The 17,035-nt window shown below is 39.0% G+C and overlaps 1 protein-coding gene across 12 annotated transcripts; it reads left to right on the top strand.

Moving 5' to 3' along the window:
• Positions 1 to 1,155: 1,155 nt before the first annotated feature.
• LOC103412135 (phototropin-2-like) lies at positions 1,156 to 16,978 on the top strand. 12 transcript variants are annotated; one of them, XM_070806828.1, is made up of 24 exons: positions 1,156 to 1,407; positions 1,707 to 2,278; positions 3,244 to 3,426; positions 3,582 to 3,673; positions 3,756 to 4,020; positions 4,210 to 4,426; positions 5,086 to 5,156; positions 5,432 to 5,511; positions 5,732 to 5,781; positions 5,884 to 5,988; positions 6,489 to 6,548; positions 6,826 to 6,915; positions 7,367 to 7,443; positions 7,660 to 7,744; positions 8,016 to 8,096; positions 13,216 to 13,319; positions 14,069 to 14,118; positions 14,779 to 14,885; positions 14,987 to 15,109; positions 15,476 to 15,527; positions 15,765 to 15,877; positions 16,033 to 16,173; positions 16,408 to 16,516; positions 16,680 to 16,978. In XM_070806828.1, the coding sequence occupies exons 1-23, from the start codon at positions 1,357 to 1,359 to the stop codon at positions 16,435 to 16,437; spliced, it is 2,799 nt and encodes a 932-aa protein (XP_070662929.1). In that variant the 5' UTR covers positions 1,156 to 1,356; the 3' UTR covers positions 16,438 to 16,516; positions 16,680 to 16,978. The 12 variants fall into 12 exon arrangements, with proteins under 12 accessions (XP_070662929.1, XP_070662928.1, XP_070662930.1 ...); XM_070806827.1 differs by having other exon boundaries at positions 16,674 to 16,978; XM_070806829.1 differs by having other exon boundaries at positions 16,408 to 16,583; positions 16,674 to 16,978.
• The last annotated feature ends 57 nt before the right edge of the window (positions 16,979 to 17,035 follow it).

The following is a 17,035-nucleotide window of genomic DNA, read 5'->3' as shown; positions in this document are numbered from 1 at the left end:
TTCTCTTGAAAACATTGTTTTTTTCCACATCATGTTACATAAGAATTGACATTTTGTTTGAAAATATTATTTTTTTTCACGTGAATTTTTTATTCCTGCTTTAGAAATACTCTTACAAGCCCGTATTTTACAGAGTGGTCCTTGGCTAGTTGGCGTAGGAAGCATTTTGTACATGAGCGAGCAAGCAAGCAAGACTACAAACAAATTTAAAAACTGATGTCGAAATCTAAATATACTCAAGTATTGATATTTTCTGGCCCTATATCTCTTTCGCCTCTCTTGTAGCCTAGCCTGTTCCCATCTGCACTTATCATTGAGGCCCCCGCAGATTCCTTGGCTTTTACCCCACAAGGAAGGCTGTGACAAATTAATTTACATGTATAAAAAAAAGGATCGGATAAATGGGAAAAAACATATGGTCTTCACACATTCGTACACATCTCCAACTGTTCACGACGTGACAAAGTATTATCAATTAAATGATTTGTTTTTTTTTTTGTTTTTGGACAAATTTGATGTCATAAATAGAGTATAGTATTACCAGATCCTCTTTAGATCTCGATAATCTGAGCCCAATGATCATTTGATCTGGGTCGTTAAAATGTGATTCAATGACTACAATTATTATAATCTTTAGAGAGATTCCCTATCTGTAGCCGTTGAATCAAATTTCAACTGTTCAAATCATTTGATTCTTAGGCTCAGATTATTAGTATCCGAAAGAAATCCGGTTCTAATAAATAGGGAGTGATTTCCAAACTTCTGTTTTCACTTTTGCACTCCCCTCCTCAATTCTGTTCATTGATTGTTCTTTGAATTATTTAATCTCATGTCTAGAAAAAAAAATGAGGGAGCGCAAAAGATGAAAAGGAGACGAGAAATCACTCATCTCTCAAGTAACAAAATAACATGTTTCCGTACACTCTATTTCTTTTCATGCCCACCCATGTTTATTTTTAGACTTTGAAAAATGGAATTAAGGAATAAAAATAAATGTGTATGTGCAATAGGAGAAAAAAGATGCATACAAATTATTTTTATAAATAAATACACATATGATAACAGGAGTAAATTAATTATATCACATGATAATATGAGTGTTACAAAGTAAGTAACAAAAGTAGTGATGAAAAGGAGCTTTCCAAGATCTCACTGTATGCATGTTTGATGTGGTTTGGCAAATTTGGGGGAGGGGGAGGGGGAGGGGGAGGGGGAGGGGGAGGGGGCATATTTATTGAGCAATAACCTGAGGAGAGGAACAGATTATATAATTCATCAGGACTGGTGGTTCTCATGAAATCTGCCATTTTTGTCGGTTTGTGTGGGAACTGAGCATGGCTGCCTTCAGTGTTGTCAATGCTCAGTGAAAACTTTCTATCTGGGATATCAAACTCGAATTTTCAGAAGGTCCTTCCATGCAAAGTTTCCTTTTTTAGATAATTTATTTGCCTGCTAATTCTCTAGGTAGCACATCGTGTTACTCTGAGCTATGGTAATTGAGTGATGTTTTCCATTTCACTCTCCACTTGAAAAATAGCAAATTCTTGATGAAATTCAACTTCGGAGTATTTGCTAAAGTTTGAATAGTTTGACGCTGTCTGTGGGAAACGAGCTTGTTGATTAAGTTCTTAGCTTGAGAAATATATGTATATTTAACATTCTATTTGTTTATAATTTTTTTTAGTTAAGTGATTTGTGAATGGCAGGTGGTGGATTTTCTGTTTTCAATGGAGGTCTTCAACCTGAAAGATGTTGGAGCAAACCCTAGCAACAAGCAAGCTGCTGATACTGTGGAAATTGGACCAGGAAGCAGTTCTTCAACAAAAACTTCCGCTCCTGCTGCCAAAAGGAATTCCATCACCAAGTGGATGGCATTCGAAACTGCTCAAGCTTCAGCCGATCCGAAAAGCACTTTTGCCACTGATTCAAATGAGGGGCATGCTTCCAATTCCGGCAACAACCAGATTATCACAGCTGAGTGGGGGGTTGTGGTGAAGTCATCAGATATTGGGGAACGAAGCTTTAAGGGCATATCTGGAAGAAAAAACTCTTCAGAGAGATTTGAGTCATCTGCAAGGAATTCTGAGGACTCAAATCATGGGGGTGAAATGGGAAATATTCCAAGGGTTTCCAATGAGTTGATGGCAGCTCTGTCTACACTTCAGCAGACTTTTGTTGTTTCTGATGCCACTAAGCCTGATTGCCCAATTGTGTATGCTAGTAGTGGCTTCTTTGGGATGACTGGGTATTCTTCAAAGGAGGTCATTGGCAGGAACTGGTAAGTTACTAATTTTTAGCACATTGGACCATTTCTGACATTAGACTAATTTTTAGGTTTGCTTAGATGTATTGGATAATTAGCCGGTTATACAGTCTAACATGTTATATCGTAGATTTTCGATTTAAATTATTTTTCATGCCTATTTCAATTTTAATATACAATCAAGTTAATAATCATATCATAGCATACAATGGAGGATCCAGAATTTGAACCTTGGGGTCCTAGTGTTAAATACAAGTAGTTTAGATAGAAACAGAGCGCAGTCCGCAAAAAAATTAAAAAAAAAAATTCAGTTTATTCTTTTGGTAGGCTTGTTGTATACATGTCAATAGATGTGGCATATGTTGAAACAATTTGATATAGAGAGAATTTGTCGAGTGTTGTCAATTCAGCATGTTGAGATATACCAAGCATGCATTACATCAAATATTTAGTAGGCAAAAAAAGATTGATACCAAACATTCGAAAGGTTCTCGAAAGACCTTCACATGTATATTTTTCAGACTCGAATGATCCTGGGACCATCTTAGTCCCTATTTCCTTCCGCCTCTAGTAACATAGTCTGATATAATTGTTCAAGTATCAATTTGGACCATTTCTAAGACACATTGTTTTCATTTCAATATACAATAATTTGATAACATAACATGTTGAACTGCGCTACCTATGACGTTTTATGTCTTGCACCCCGACGTTTTAAGCTAAACCAAACAGCTGCTATAAATACACAGTAATTTGAAATCAAGAGATCATTACCGCGCAGCTTCACTCACTCCCTTGCTTCAGTTCAGTTCAGTTCAGTTCAGTCCCCTTTGTAGCAATTTTAGGGGTTCGTTCAATTTGGGTCAAACTTTTCTGAGTTTCAATTAACCAGAACGTGTGGCTCCACCTCCACGGAGACGAAGAGATCGAAAAGAAAGAAAGCAATTTGGTGCCCTAAAATTGTGATATTTTGGGTGCAGCCGATTTCTTCAGGGACCGGAAACGGATCGGGATGAAGTGTCGAAAATCCGAGACGCAGTGAAGACCGGGAAAAGTTACTGTGGTAGGCTCTTCAACTACAAGAAAGATGGAACTCCCTTCTGGAATCTTCTCACCATTGCCCCAATCAAAGATGAGCAAGGAAACACCATCAAATTTATTGGGTCAGTCCCCAAAATTCTAAATTTTATGAAACTTTTGTAATTTGAATGCTATATAGAATGTTTTCATTTAGTTTTGATTGATATTGTTTGAGATTTTATTGCAATTTTTTTCTTGGAATAATTTTGAGAAAAAAGTTTACTTCTTGATTTTGCAGAATGCAGGTTGAGGTCAACAAGTACACAGAAGGGGTGAATGACAATGCACTGAGGACGAATGGATTGCCCAAGTCACTAATCCGCTCTGATGGTAAGCTAAATTGATCAATTTTCAGGGTTTTGTATGGTTGTCTTACTTCATTTCCGACGGAATTGTGTTGTTCATGGATAAGCTCGTCAGAAGGAAAGCGCGTTAGGCTCCATCATTGAAGTTGTCCAAACAGTTAAACATCCACGTTCTCACATCCGGGTTGCGAGTCATGACACTGTCAGCATTCATGAGGAGCAGGACAGCCTCAACCTTGATTATGTTCTGCCTAAATCCGCTGCAACTGCAAATATGATTACGCCTGATACACAACCTCCTCAATCGGATGTGAAAGGCGATAAGTTTCACAGCATGAGCTCTCCTATTGATGCGGGAAAAATATCTCGAAAGTCAGGACGTGCTTCCTCCATGGGGTGAGTACAAACTATTTTCGTGAGTACATTCTATTTTCAAATCCAAATTGTAATTGTTTCACCACAGTGTTTTAATGCTATATTCCCTTGTATTTTATATTTAAAAGTCGCATTTGAAGTTAGTTAGACCACCATTTTGATCAGGTGTTTGATGTTCTCCTGTAGATTTATAACAAGGTCTCTAAGCTCTGCAAGCTGGCATGAAAAAGAACCTATTATTGAACCGGAGGTTTTGATGACCATAGATATAGAGCCCTCTAACAATTGGGACCGTGCTGAAAGAGAAAGGGATATATGCCAAGGATTTGACTTGGCAACCACATTGGAACGCATTGAAAAGAACTTTGTGATTAGTGATCCTAGAATTCCTGATTGCCCCATTGTAAGAATAATTATTTTATTTTAAATATGCAACTTTCTTCCAGTCTCACTCTCATTCAAATATATTCCGGTTTTCATTTTCCAACTCTCTAAGTTGATACTGCACTACCACATGGATGCACTATGCCGTGGATCTCACATTATATAACCTCATGTAACCACTTAGAGCCTTTACTCATGATTTTAACTTAATAGAGTGAGTCAGGTGTTGATTTGTTGTTTTCTAGTGCCAACCTTTTGGAATTGATCTACAATTTCTTGTAGCTTCTATATCCAACTTCTAATGCATCTTGCAAGCCAAACTCAATTTCAAGAACATTACGATAGCGTTTTAGGTGTACATCTTTTCTAAGACATCTAGCTGCAGACTACTGATCACTGCATATGATAGGTGATAGTAGAGTTACTTTAGTTTACTTGCTTGCTTTCCTTTACTGGTAATGCATGGCAGAACAAGGTTGCTCATTGTCAATTTGTCATTAATACTAATATTCCCTTACTTATCCCAAGGAAGATTCACTTCACATTTGCCTTTATTATGCACTTAGAAGCATCATGATTCCTCTGAAAGATTACTCGAATTAAAATGTATGGTTTAAGTGTGGTGCATTTTATAATTTGCAAAAGAGTTTAATAGTCTTTTGATTCTTTTCTGTGCAGATATTTGCATCTGATAGCTTCTTAGAACTGACAGAATATACCCGTGAAGAAATTTTGGGAAGAAAATGTTGGTAGGAAATGCACTCTAATTATGTAGTTTTCTTAACAAGGTCAATTACTTCCTGCTGTATAGCTTAAGCATTTTAGATTGTATTCCTGTTATCCGTTTATAATTATCATTTAGGTAACTGAGTCCAGTTTCCCGATATGAATTTATGAAATTAGAATTAAGACTTATTTGTCATTGTTGCTATCTAATCCCCCTTATCTAGTATATTCTTCATTTGTATGAGAAACTTTATCAGAGATGGCAATAGGAATGTAATCTGCTTTATCTGTTTCATAGTTTTCTCCAGAGACCTGAAACAGAACAAGCAAGAGAACAAAGGGAAGTTACTGTCCAGTTGATCAACTATACCAAGAGTGGTAAAAAGCCTTGAAATTTCTGATGCTGTAAATATGCTATAATGGCAATTACTTGAATTATTGGTTCATGCCGGGTGGAAGACAATAAAATAAACGACATTTAATTGCTAAGTTCCATGCAGTGTATAAATTCTTTTTCTGTTTAACTTACTCGATTTGGTTTGGAGGTTTTGTTTTACATTTTTCCTTTCACTAATGGTTAACATTTCTCGAATTGCAGGAAAAAAGTTTTTGAATTTATTTCATTTGCAGCCCATGCGTGACCAGCAGGTAACTGTGTGATTCTTATTGTAGGTTCAAACTTGTTTCTTATCAAATTCTGCTGCATACTTCATTGTGGCGTTTATATTGAGTCCATTTTATTTTTTATAGGGTGAACTTCAATATTTCATTGGTGTCCAACTGGATGAGAGTGGTCATGTGGAACCTATGGGAAATCGCCTATCAGAGAGCACAGAAATAGAAAGTGCTAAATTGGTAATTATTTTCCTATTATTTGGATACTGTCTATAGAACTTAAATATTTAGGTGCTGTTGTAGTCATGATGCTGTTGCCTTCCTAATGTGACAGTTCTAAATAGTCAGAATATCGTTTCAAAGCAATACCAGTTATTTTGGAAGTTGGCTAGAATTGAGTTAATATTTGAATAGTCAGATCATTCAGCATATGTCCCAATTAATTGAGGGAGAAAAAAAAAGGAGAAGTAGATAGCTAGGTAACAAACTTATATGTTTTCAACATACATTGCATTTAGAAAGAAAATCAACCTACTTTTTTGGGCATTTGATATCATGGACAAGATAAGCAATAAATACATACTCTGAAAACTGCCGGATCTTCTGTTGTCCTATGATCTCACATCAGCAGATTTTCAGTCCATGTGTGGCACACTCTATCCCTGGTTTTATTGATATATATTTAATACCTTTCTCATGTGATACTGCTGATGTTTAAGTGTTTTTCTCTATATTATCAGGTCAAAGCTACCGCACACAATGTTGATGAGGCTGTCCGAGAACTTCCTGATGCCAACTTGGTAAGGTACTCTTTTTGCTCTGAGTTAGACTGTCCAATGAGTTGATTGTTTTTAGTTTTTTAAATTAAATATACATTTAAATATATTTGATTGAGATTTTTCAGATTGGGTTAAAAATCGGTATTGAAAAGTATTTTAAAATATCTGTGATTTTAAAATTTTACACTTCATTCATTTTTGGTTGCTAAATCTTTTACATAATGATGGGATCTAATATATTTACGGCTATAATTTGGAGATATAGCTGATGCAGATTTTATATTATATCATTATTTAGAGACCAGAAGATTTATGGGCAATTCATTCTCAACCTGTCTGGCCAAGGCCTCACAAAAGGGAGAGTCCTTCTTGGACAGCAATACGGGAGGTACCAATCCATTTTTCAAACAATCTTTTTTCTGTTAAACTTCATGTATATTAGGTTAAGAATTTTATTAGTTTACTATAAACTGGTTATCCGGATTCATCTTTATAACTTCCTTACTCTTGTATAGCTGAGGTAGATAGACGTACAGGCAATCTTAAAATTAATTGTCAAGTGATTTATTTTAATTGTGTATTGTTTATAACTTGGGAGTGTTTTGACTAACATTGCCATTACTTAGATCAGTATGCTGTTGCATATGTTTTAGCTGTCTTATTTTTATATGGTGGTGTTGACATGTATTTTAGTTTCTGTAGTCTAGGCCCATACAAGTTACAGTTACTTCTTCATCATGTTCAGAATCAAGATATGGTGTTTATGAGCTTCACAAGTTTTTGCTTAAGCTGTGTCTGTCACTAATGTATTTTTTTATAATCTTATCCGTTTTCTATAGATTACTGCTCGTGGTGAAAAAATTGGTCTACGTCATTTTAAGCCTGTAAAACCATTGGGATGTGGTAATACTGGAAGGTACTGCAAATTGTTCACCTTTGTTGATATATGTAATTGAGTGGGTTCAGCTACAGTTGTTTTTGTCATTTCTCCATCTCAACTTGTATTTATATTTAGCTTATTAGGCAATTCTTATATTTAGCTTATTAGGCAATCCTTTATACAATGCATACAAAAAATATTCGTTTATCTGGATCTCTAATTTTCAGTTACATTACTATGGTAAATTTGCAGTGTACATTTGGTGGAACTACAAGGTACAGGTGAACTGTATGCTATGAAGGCAATGGAGAAGTCAAGAATGTTGAACCGCAACAAGGTATGAGCACATACGAGAACCCCTGTGTTCTTCAGCAATGAATAAGAATATATCCCCGCAGTGTCCAGAAAAGGCCCTTTGCAATTTTGTGCATGATTGTGTGTCATTTGTACACCTTTACATGTCTACATATCCATAGCTCTTGATTGTAAATGTGTGGTATTTGCTCACATACACACATGGATGTCCTTTTTCGTTTGTGCAAAAGTGGAATGTGGTGTAATTTCTTTGTATATCACTGTGGTCACATATTGCTATTATTGGTTTTCAGGTTCACCGAGCATGCATTGAGAGGGAGATAATTTCACTACTCGACCATCCTTTTCTCCCCACACTTTACACTTCATTTGAGGTAATTTTGTATATGGATGTTTTGGATGCATGGGATGCTTATGCATGTGCACTAATAGGCATAGAAATCTGATTGGGGGCCATTTCAATCCTCTATTCTATCTAAATCCTCTATTCTATCTAAATCACATATATCTTGTTATTGACTATCCTAAGTCAAAAAGGCTAAACCTATTTGGCAACAACATTGGAGGACAGATAAGCACTACCTTCTAATGACTGTACTTGTTTTACAAAGGAATTATTCTTTCGCTTATTTGAATTCTTCTAATTCAAATAAACAAAAGAGGAAATTGGATTTCTCATAGTTGGAGGGCATACTTATACAGTTCATTGGACTTTAACATTTCAGTGTTTCTTCAAGGGGATTATTACACTTACAACCTGATTTTTCGACTATTGTCATACTGGTCTGTTATACAAGCTAAGAAGCCATTATCTGTCAAACTAATATGTTTGGCATGCATGACGAGTCAAAATAGATATCCGGACTCTTTGTCTCAAACTGTACAATATTTTATGGACTGCATTTGACATTTGACTTTGTTGGTGTTGGTTCTATAGTTCCTATGTAAAAGAAAGCAAAAAAGGGTTCTAAGGGAGTTGTAATATGCTCCGATTAGAAGATGCGACTATGGGACAGAGGTTCAGGGCCGAAGGGGTAGAGGAAGACCTAGGAAAACATTGGAAGAGACCCTAAGAAAAAACTTAAGAGTACTTGGATCTAACGGAGGACATGACACAGGACAGAACACAATGGCGTTCTAAGATTCATATAGCCGATCCCACTCAGTGACTTGGATTTTCCAAGTCTCCAACCGAGAAGTTTTCCTCACTCGGGAAATTAAGGGAACACTACCTCAACCTACATGCTCCACTCACGAAGCTTCAACATACAAACTTCAACAAAAGAAAATTCAAAGAACTTAGCGAAGAAGGCTTTGGTGTATTTAACACAATACGTTGAAATGAAGGAAAGCTTATTTATTGATATCCCCGATAAGTTACAAATATGTACATATACTTGAGTCAAAATAAACAAACAAGAGGGAGCCTTCACAAAGGTTGCTTAGGAGAAGTCTCAGCAGTCGGTAGAGCCCCAGAAAGAGAAAGCACCGGAGGGGGATCATTCGGAGCCTCAGTACTGGACAGAACCCTAGAAGGAGGAGGCATCAGAGGTTGATCATTTGGAGCTTCATTACGCGGTACAGCCCCAGAAGACGAAGGCAATAAATGCCTTTGGAACAAACCCACAAATCTCTAATGATCAAGTAAAACCTGACCATCAGATTCCTTCATCTGGTCAAGCTTCCTCTTCATGTTTGTAGCATAATCATGTGCGAGCCGGTGTAACTGTTTATTCTCATGCTTGAGCCCTCTAATCTCCTGTTTGAGACTCATCACTTCAGCCGCCAATGATTCAACTTGGCGGGTTTGAGCAAATAGGCGTTGGGCCATATTAGACACAGAACCTGCACACTGAACACTGAGAGCCAGAGAATCCTTAACAGCCAACTCATCAGACCGTTTGGAAAGTAGTCTGTTATCTTTGGGAGTGAGAAGGTTCCTGGCCACTACCGCAGCGGTCATATCATTCTTCATCACGGAATCCCCAACGGTAAGAGGACCAGTAGGGGAGACGAAGGATGGGCGCCATATGTTGTCTGGAGAAGGCGGGGCTGCCTCTTCAACAAGGTTCAAGTCAAAACGACGGTCGGAGGGGCCAAACATTTTCAAAGGTGTTGAAGAGAGAAGAGGTCGGACAAATCAAGATCTTAGAAGTGCAAGAATGGAGCTTCTACTGGTGGATATTCAAGTGTGCTTTGGAACTTAATGTCAGCCCCTATAAAAATCTGCACTCGACGAAGCTTCAGAAATCGAAGAGGCGCCTGCTCAGAAATCGAAGAGGCGTTTGCTTTCTCAAAAGCTGGGCTGCTCAGAGACCACGAGGGTCGATCTCAGAAATCGAAGAGGCGTTTGCTTTCTCAAAAGCTAGGCTGCTCAAAGACCACGAAGGCCGATCTCAGAAATCGAAGAGGCTTGCTTTCTCAAAAGCTGGGCTGCTCAGAGACCACGAGGGCCGATCTCAGAAATCGAAGAGGCACCTACTTTTCCAGCCTTGTCAGCACCTGTCACACGCACACTCAGCTTTGCGGAAATTATGGGCATTCTGTCGAAGATTTCTGGCGAAGTAGAAAGCACATGAATCGTACTATTCAATCACCCACTTCCCACACGCAACAGTAGCTCATGGGTACCACAGATAACTTTGCCAAAGTTCTCTGACAAAGTTGAGACACGTGAAGCTTGCAGCTCCCACTACATCGCTCTGACCAAGAAGGGTAAAAGAATAGCAAAGAAACAACACTAACAAAGTTTAGACACATAAATTTTGAAGGTCTAGCTACCATATTATTACCCACAAGGGTAAAGGAACAGTACCACTGCTGGATAATTGGAAAGTCCCGGTGTGTCAACCTCTGTGCTTCGTGGCAAGGTAGACTAGCAAACATGCCCAACCTTTACTCACATTCGAGAAAACACTCCCAACAAGATTGCTTGCTCCAAAATCGAAGAGGCACCGCCCTTCGAATCTCGAGAGCCAGACTCCCAACATGATTACTTTCTCAAAAATCGAAGAGAGGGTAAAGGAACAGTACCACTGCTGGATAATTGGAAAGTCCCTGTGTGTCAACCTCTGTGCTTCGTGGCAAGGTAGACTAGCAAACATGCCCAACCTTTACTCACATTCGAGAAAACACTCCCAACAAGATTGCTTGCTCCAAAATCGAAGAGGCACCGCCCTCCGAATCTCGAGAGCCAGACTCCCAACATGATTACTTTCTCAAAAATCGAAGAGACACCGCTCTCCAAATCTCGAGAGCCAGACCCCCAGCAGGATTGCTTTCTCAAAAATCGAAGAGGCATCGTTCTCCGAATCTCGAGAGCCAGATCCCCGACAGGATTGCTTGTTCGAAAACCGAAGAGGCACCACTTTCCCAACTTCAAGAGCTGGATCTCCTTGGATAAAGCTTGTCTGTAATCTTCACACGCAACATCAGCTTTCCAGATACCACAGACCACTTTTTCAAAGTGCTCTGACAGAGTTAAAACATGTGAAGCTGGCAGCTCCCACTACCGTACTATGACCAAGCAGGGTAAAGGAATAGCATTATTACTTGATGTACTCCTATATATGTCGACCTCCATCCCCAACGGACAGGCAGACCTGCAAAAATACTCAACACTTCCTCTTATCTGAGAGGGCACTCCCAACGAAGCCTTTCGAAATATTCAGCTTTCTTTCCCCCCGATAATACCTCTGTAAACAAGCTATACTAGAGCAAGAATATCTCATATCATCAGGGTTAAAAGCAAGAGTATCCCATATCATGCTTTTTCCCTGTCTTTTCCTTTGGCCTTGTTCTTACCTGCAAGACAAGGAGAAAGAGAGCAATCAGTCAGCACTTGGAATCAAGCTTCCAGCCAGGAACTGACTGCCTGGAACCCCTTACCTGATTACTTACCTGGCATTGCTCTCGAGTACTCATCTTCAACATCTTATGCTTCCAGGGAAGATACCGCATCTGCCTGAGGAACAGATAGGGCAAGTGAGAAGGATACAAGGAAGCATGTGGAGACAAGCGTAACAGCACACGTGCCGATACATCCACTACTCTGTCAAAAGAAAAAGTATCCCATATCAGCAAGGTCGAACGTACACTAGATTTGATGGACTTGTTTTGACCCTCAAATTCTTCAGTCGGCCTTATACTCTAGAGGAAACCAGAAAACCCTCCAGCCCAGTTCAAGAATAAACCTGTGGAAAGTTACTTCTTCAAAAGCAAAAGTATCCCATATCATCTCTTCTCATTTTTCTTCTCTTTATCTTTCATGCTGCCTGCAAGATAGGGAGAATGTGAACAATCAGCCGGAGCTCTGATTGCTTACCTTGTCTGTCACCTCTTTCAGCAGATCCCCTAGCTCGGCGACTTGGGGGACTCCTACTACATGGTTTGTATCGCGCTTGACCAAGCCTGAAACTACAAGTAAGCTTCAAGTGAAATTGATACATTACCTTGTGCATCTCCACCAGTTACAGACACCACCCCTGGATGGAGGAAGAGTACTTCCAGAGAAGATGCCACATCTACCTATGAGACAGATAAGGCAAGTCAAGACGATACCACACTCCGGTACTTAGAAGTTTCGTGGTTACGAGATCATTCTCCCACAATATTTCCTAATGTCATTTGTACTAAATCATTCACTTGTACTCACTAAAGGAGAGCTTGAACCTATGTACTTGTGCAAACCCTTCACAATTAATGAGAACTCCTCTATTCTGTGGACGTAGCCAATCTGGGTGAACCACGTACATCTTGTGTTTGCTTTCCTATCTCTATCCATTTATATACTTATCCACACTAATGACCGGAGTAATCTAGCGAAGATCACAAAAAGTGACCGTTTTCGCTACCTAGGATCTATCTTGCAAGAGAACGGAGAATTAGATGGAGATCTCAACCATAGAATACAAGCTGGATGGATGAAGTGTAAGAGTGCATCCGGCATGTTGTGTGACAGTCGTAGGCCACTGAAGCTCAAGGGAAAATTTTATAGGACGGCAATAAGGCCAGCGATGTTGTATGGCACAGAATGTTGGGCGGTGAAGCATCAACACGTACACAAAATGGGTGTAGCGGAGATGAGGATGCTTCGTGGGATGTATGGGCACATGAGAAAGGATAAGATTGGGAATGAGGATATCCGAGGTAAAGTAGGAGTAGCCAAAATTGAAGGAAATATGAGAGAAAATCGGTTCCGGTGGTTTGGACATGTGCAAAGAAGGCCTACTGACGCTCCGGTTCGAAAATGTGACTACGGGACAGAGGTTCAGGGCCGAAGGGGTAGAGGAAGACCTAGGAAAACTTTGGAAGAGACCCTAAGAAAAGACTTGAGTACTTGGATCTAACGGAGGACATGACACAAAACCGAGCGCAATGGCGTTCTAGGATTCATATAGCCGACCCCACTTAGTGGGAAAAGGCTTTGTTGTTGTTGTTGTACTGTTATGGTATAAGTTCAAGTATGCTAATGTTTTTTTCTCATCTCCTCAGACCTCCACACACGTTTGTTTGATATCAGACTTTTTCAGTGGTGGAGAGTTATTTGCTTTGCTTGACCAGCAGCCAATGAAATTATTTAAGGAGGAATCTGCGAGGTACTTCTATAATTGTACTCTAACATCTCTTGGTGCCATCTTAGAGCTACCACTTACTATTGCTTGGAATTAATGACTGGAAAGCATTAATCTGTCTATTGCTACTTTAAACTCTTGCTTATGTGGGATTCAACTACAGTTAAGTAGTTTCCAGGGATATGAGTGCTTTACTTTGTGTTAATTGACTTTCAACATGAGCCTCGTATCATGAATCCAAATGCGGTCATGCATGCTTTCTTTTTTGCTAGTGATTAAATAAATCCAATTACGACAACTTTTGGATTTGTTTGTGATGTAACTAAGGATCTAAAGTGAGGCAGCAGAAGAGTATGATCCATGTTTTCTAGGAGATGCATTGTACTCTTTGGTTGATGTAACAAAAGATTTATTATAAATTCAATTTCCTCTTACGAACTGGTGCCAGTCATGGAACAAAATTTTCAGCAGGCTAAAACCCTGCTTTGGCTGAAATGTGATGAAACCCCCAATCCTGTTAAGGTAGATTTCAAAATATGGTGGAGACAGGGGCTACCTTTGGGCATAACTGTGTCCACAACTGCTAGATAACACTTTTATTCAATGTTGTGGATGGTGGACCTTTGGTCATGTGAAGCAGAAATTGATGTTTGATACATATGAATTGCAGACTTTTTACTGTTAGATTGATTGCAGACTTTGTACAATCAATGTTTAACTAACTATAAAGTAGCTCTCTTAAGATTAGTGTCTTAACTTTCACTATCTGCCAGGTTTTATGCGGCAGAGGTGGTTATCGCCTTGGAATATCTTCACTGTCTAGGTATTTTGATTTAATGATATGGACAGTTTCTGTGCTCCACTTGACTATTCAATGTTTTTTTTCGAATTGTTTTCTACTGCATCAAAAATGGAAGAAAACCTCATGAAGTTATGGGTGTTCTTACCAAATCCTGGGGTTAACATTTACTGTTTATTTAATTTTCCTGACACATAAACAATAATCAGATAAGATTAAGAACGAGGATGTCCAAGGTAAAGTAGGACTGGCCACATTTGAAGATAAGATGGGAGAAATTCGGTTAAGATGGTTTGGACTGGTGAACCAAAGACCTACAGATGCTTCGGGTAGAAGATGCGACTAGAAGACGGAGGGTCAAGGCAAAAGGGGTAGATGAAGACCTAGGAAGATTTTGAACGAGACTATAAGAAAAGATATGGAGTACTTGGAGCTAACAGAGCGTTTTAGGATTCATACAGCCAACTCCACTTAGTGGGATAAGGCTTGGTTGTTGTTGTTGTTGTTGTTGACGTAAACTATAATCAGATGTAAGGTGAGTTATTCCCTGAGTGTAAGGATTAGCACATGAAGCACGGGAATCCAACCCACGTTTGACCGATTATAACGAATCTGTGTCATTTATGATGAAGCACATCTCGGTTATTTTGCTTCTTAGCTGACTATATCTGTGGCTTCTTACAGGAATAGTATATCGCGACCTTAAGCCTGAAAATATTTTACTCCAGAAGGATGGGCATATTGTTTTAACAGATTTTGATTTATCATTTATGACATCGTGTAAACCCCTGGTACAAATCACAATCCTCTTATAAAATCATGTTGCTTCTCTCTTTACAGACTTACTCTTCTTATTTGTTAATACATATATATAATTTTTTGCATTGCACAGATTATAAAGCATCAATCGCTTAACAATAGAAGACGGTCGAGCAGTCAACCACCACCCACATTTATTGCAGAACCAGTCTCACAATCAAATTCATTTGTCGGAACTGAAGAGTACATTGCTCCTGTACATGATCCCCTTCCATTATGGTTTTAGGTCATCTTACTTTCAATATTTTGATTAGCGGATTAGAAAGAAGAGCATGCTTTGTTTTTGTACGGTTCTACAATGATTGGTTAACACCTCAGAAAAGATTTTCATGCCTAGTCACTGCATGGAACTCAGGATCAAAGTCCCCTATGAGACATGCACGCACACACACACACAACATGAGCTTTTCGTCAACAATAAAATGTATGCATGTGCTTCATACCATGCTAACTGCTCTGACATTTTGTATGTCATGTTTTGGAATAATTGTATAACTACAAATCTGGTCAGTGTTTCGTCTGCCTATATATTTTCGAAGCTCTTATAGGGGCTTGGTTTCAGGAAATTGTTACTGGTGCAGGCCACAGCAGTGCTATTGATTGGTGGGCTCTTGGTAAGCATTAAATTTCACGAAATTATTACTTATGCTCGTGAAGGAATCAATTTTTCAAGTACCACTGCTTCCATTGCTTTGAAAATTACTTTGGTATTCAAAAGTGTGCGTATAATAAAACTTTGCAATCATGTTATCATGGAGTTGTATTTTCCCCCCTACTGCGTAGCTTCTACTTTCTTGGTAGAGCTGTTGTACATTTTATCACTAATGCTTTTGTTTGTGTTCGGAATTCAGGTATTTTGTTGTATGAGATGCTGTATGGCCGTACACCTTTCAGGGGTAAAAATAGGCAGAGGACATTCACCAACATCCTGCACAAAGATCTCACGTTTCCAGGCAGTATTCCGGTAAATCTAAGATTGAACTGTGCATTAATTCTGTCATTTTGGACCTTGTGATCGTTTGATCTAAAGATGGATGAAGTTTTACTATTGCGTTTGTATTGTCATTATTGGAAGCTTCGAGCTAATTATGCACCCACTAACATTACTTGATGTTCCAGGTAAGCCTTGCAGCACGGCAGTTGATCAATGCATTGTTGCAAAGAGACCCGGACACACGTTTAGGATCCAATACTGGTGCAAATGAAATCAAGCAACATCCTTTCTTCCGTGGATTTAATTGGCCTTTGATTCGTTGCATGGTAGGCAGACATCCATCATAGAAATAAATAAAAAAAGGTCGTACCCAGGGCACAAGGCTCCCGCTTTACGCAGGGTCTGGGAGAGATGAATGTCGGCTAGCCTTACCCCCATTTATGGAGAGGCTGCTCCCAAGATAGAAATACTGGTTTTTAAATACCAATAGTGATCTAGAGAGCCCACCCAGGATTCAAATTCTTAATTACGTCTTGAAATTCTGTGTTTTCTGTATGCAGAGCCCTCCGACATTCTCTTCAACCCATTGAAAAAGATCCAAAGGCCAAGTATATAACGCGGGAAGATGGAGTCCTTGTAAATGCAGTGGATTTGGATAATTTTCTAAAGGTTCAGTTTAATTTCTTTTGCATAGATTACAATTTTGCCTGCTTGCTTCTGATTTAGTATAATTTTTGTTAAGCTGTCACTGCAGACTTCGTGTTAGACCAAAAATATGGTATCTGATTGTTACTACACCATCATATTTTTGCTTTCGACTTTGCAGGACAAGGTCTTTCGGCCCAGTCTTCCTGTACAGCAAACCTCGCTTTCGGAGCATGAAATTCGAATCTTTGAGGCGCAAAGAAGGGCCTGGGGAAGGGGCGCGATTTTGGTGTCTGGGTTGGGTGCAGTAGAGGTTGTAGAAGGAACCAACAGAGAAGTAGCACTTACAACAAGCGAGCATATTTAATCGCGAATAAATGTTAACTAGATTGAAATTAACGTTAATATGAATGCATGCCCTAACTCCGAAACTTCATTAACATATAAGCTTTCAATACAAGGAAACATGTGAAACGTTGGCCTTCATACTACAGTATACAGCCAGTAGCTTTGCCAATTAAGAATAAACCATCCACACAAGAT

The sequence above is a fragment of the Malus domestica genome, chromosome 10 (assembly GCF_042453785.1).
Source record: "Malus domestica chromosome 10, GDT2T_hap1".
NCBI lineage: Eukaryota > Viridiplantae > Streptophyta > Magnoliopsida > Rosales > Rosaceae > Malus > Malus domestica.
This window is presented reverse-complemented; position numbering and strand designations above follow the sequence as displayed.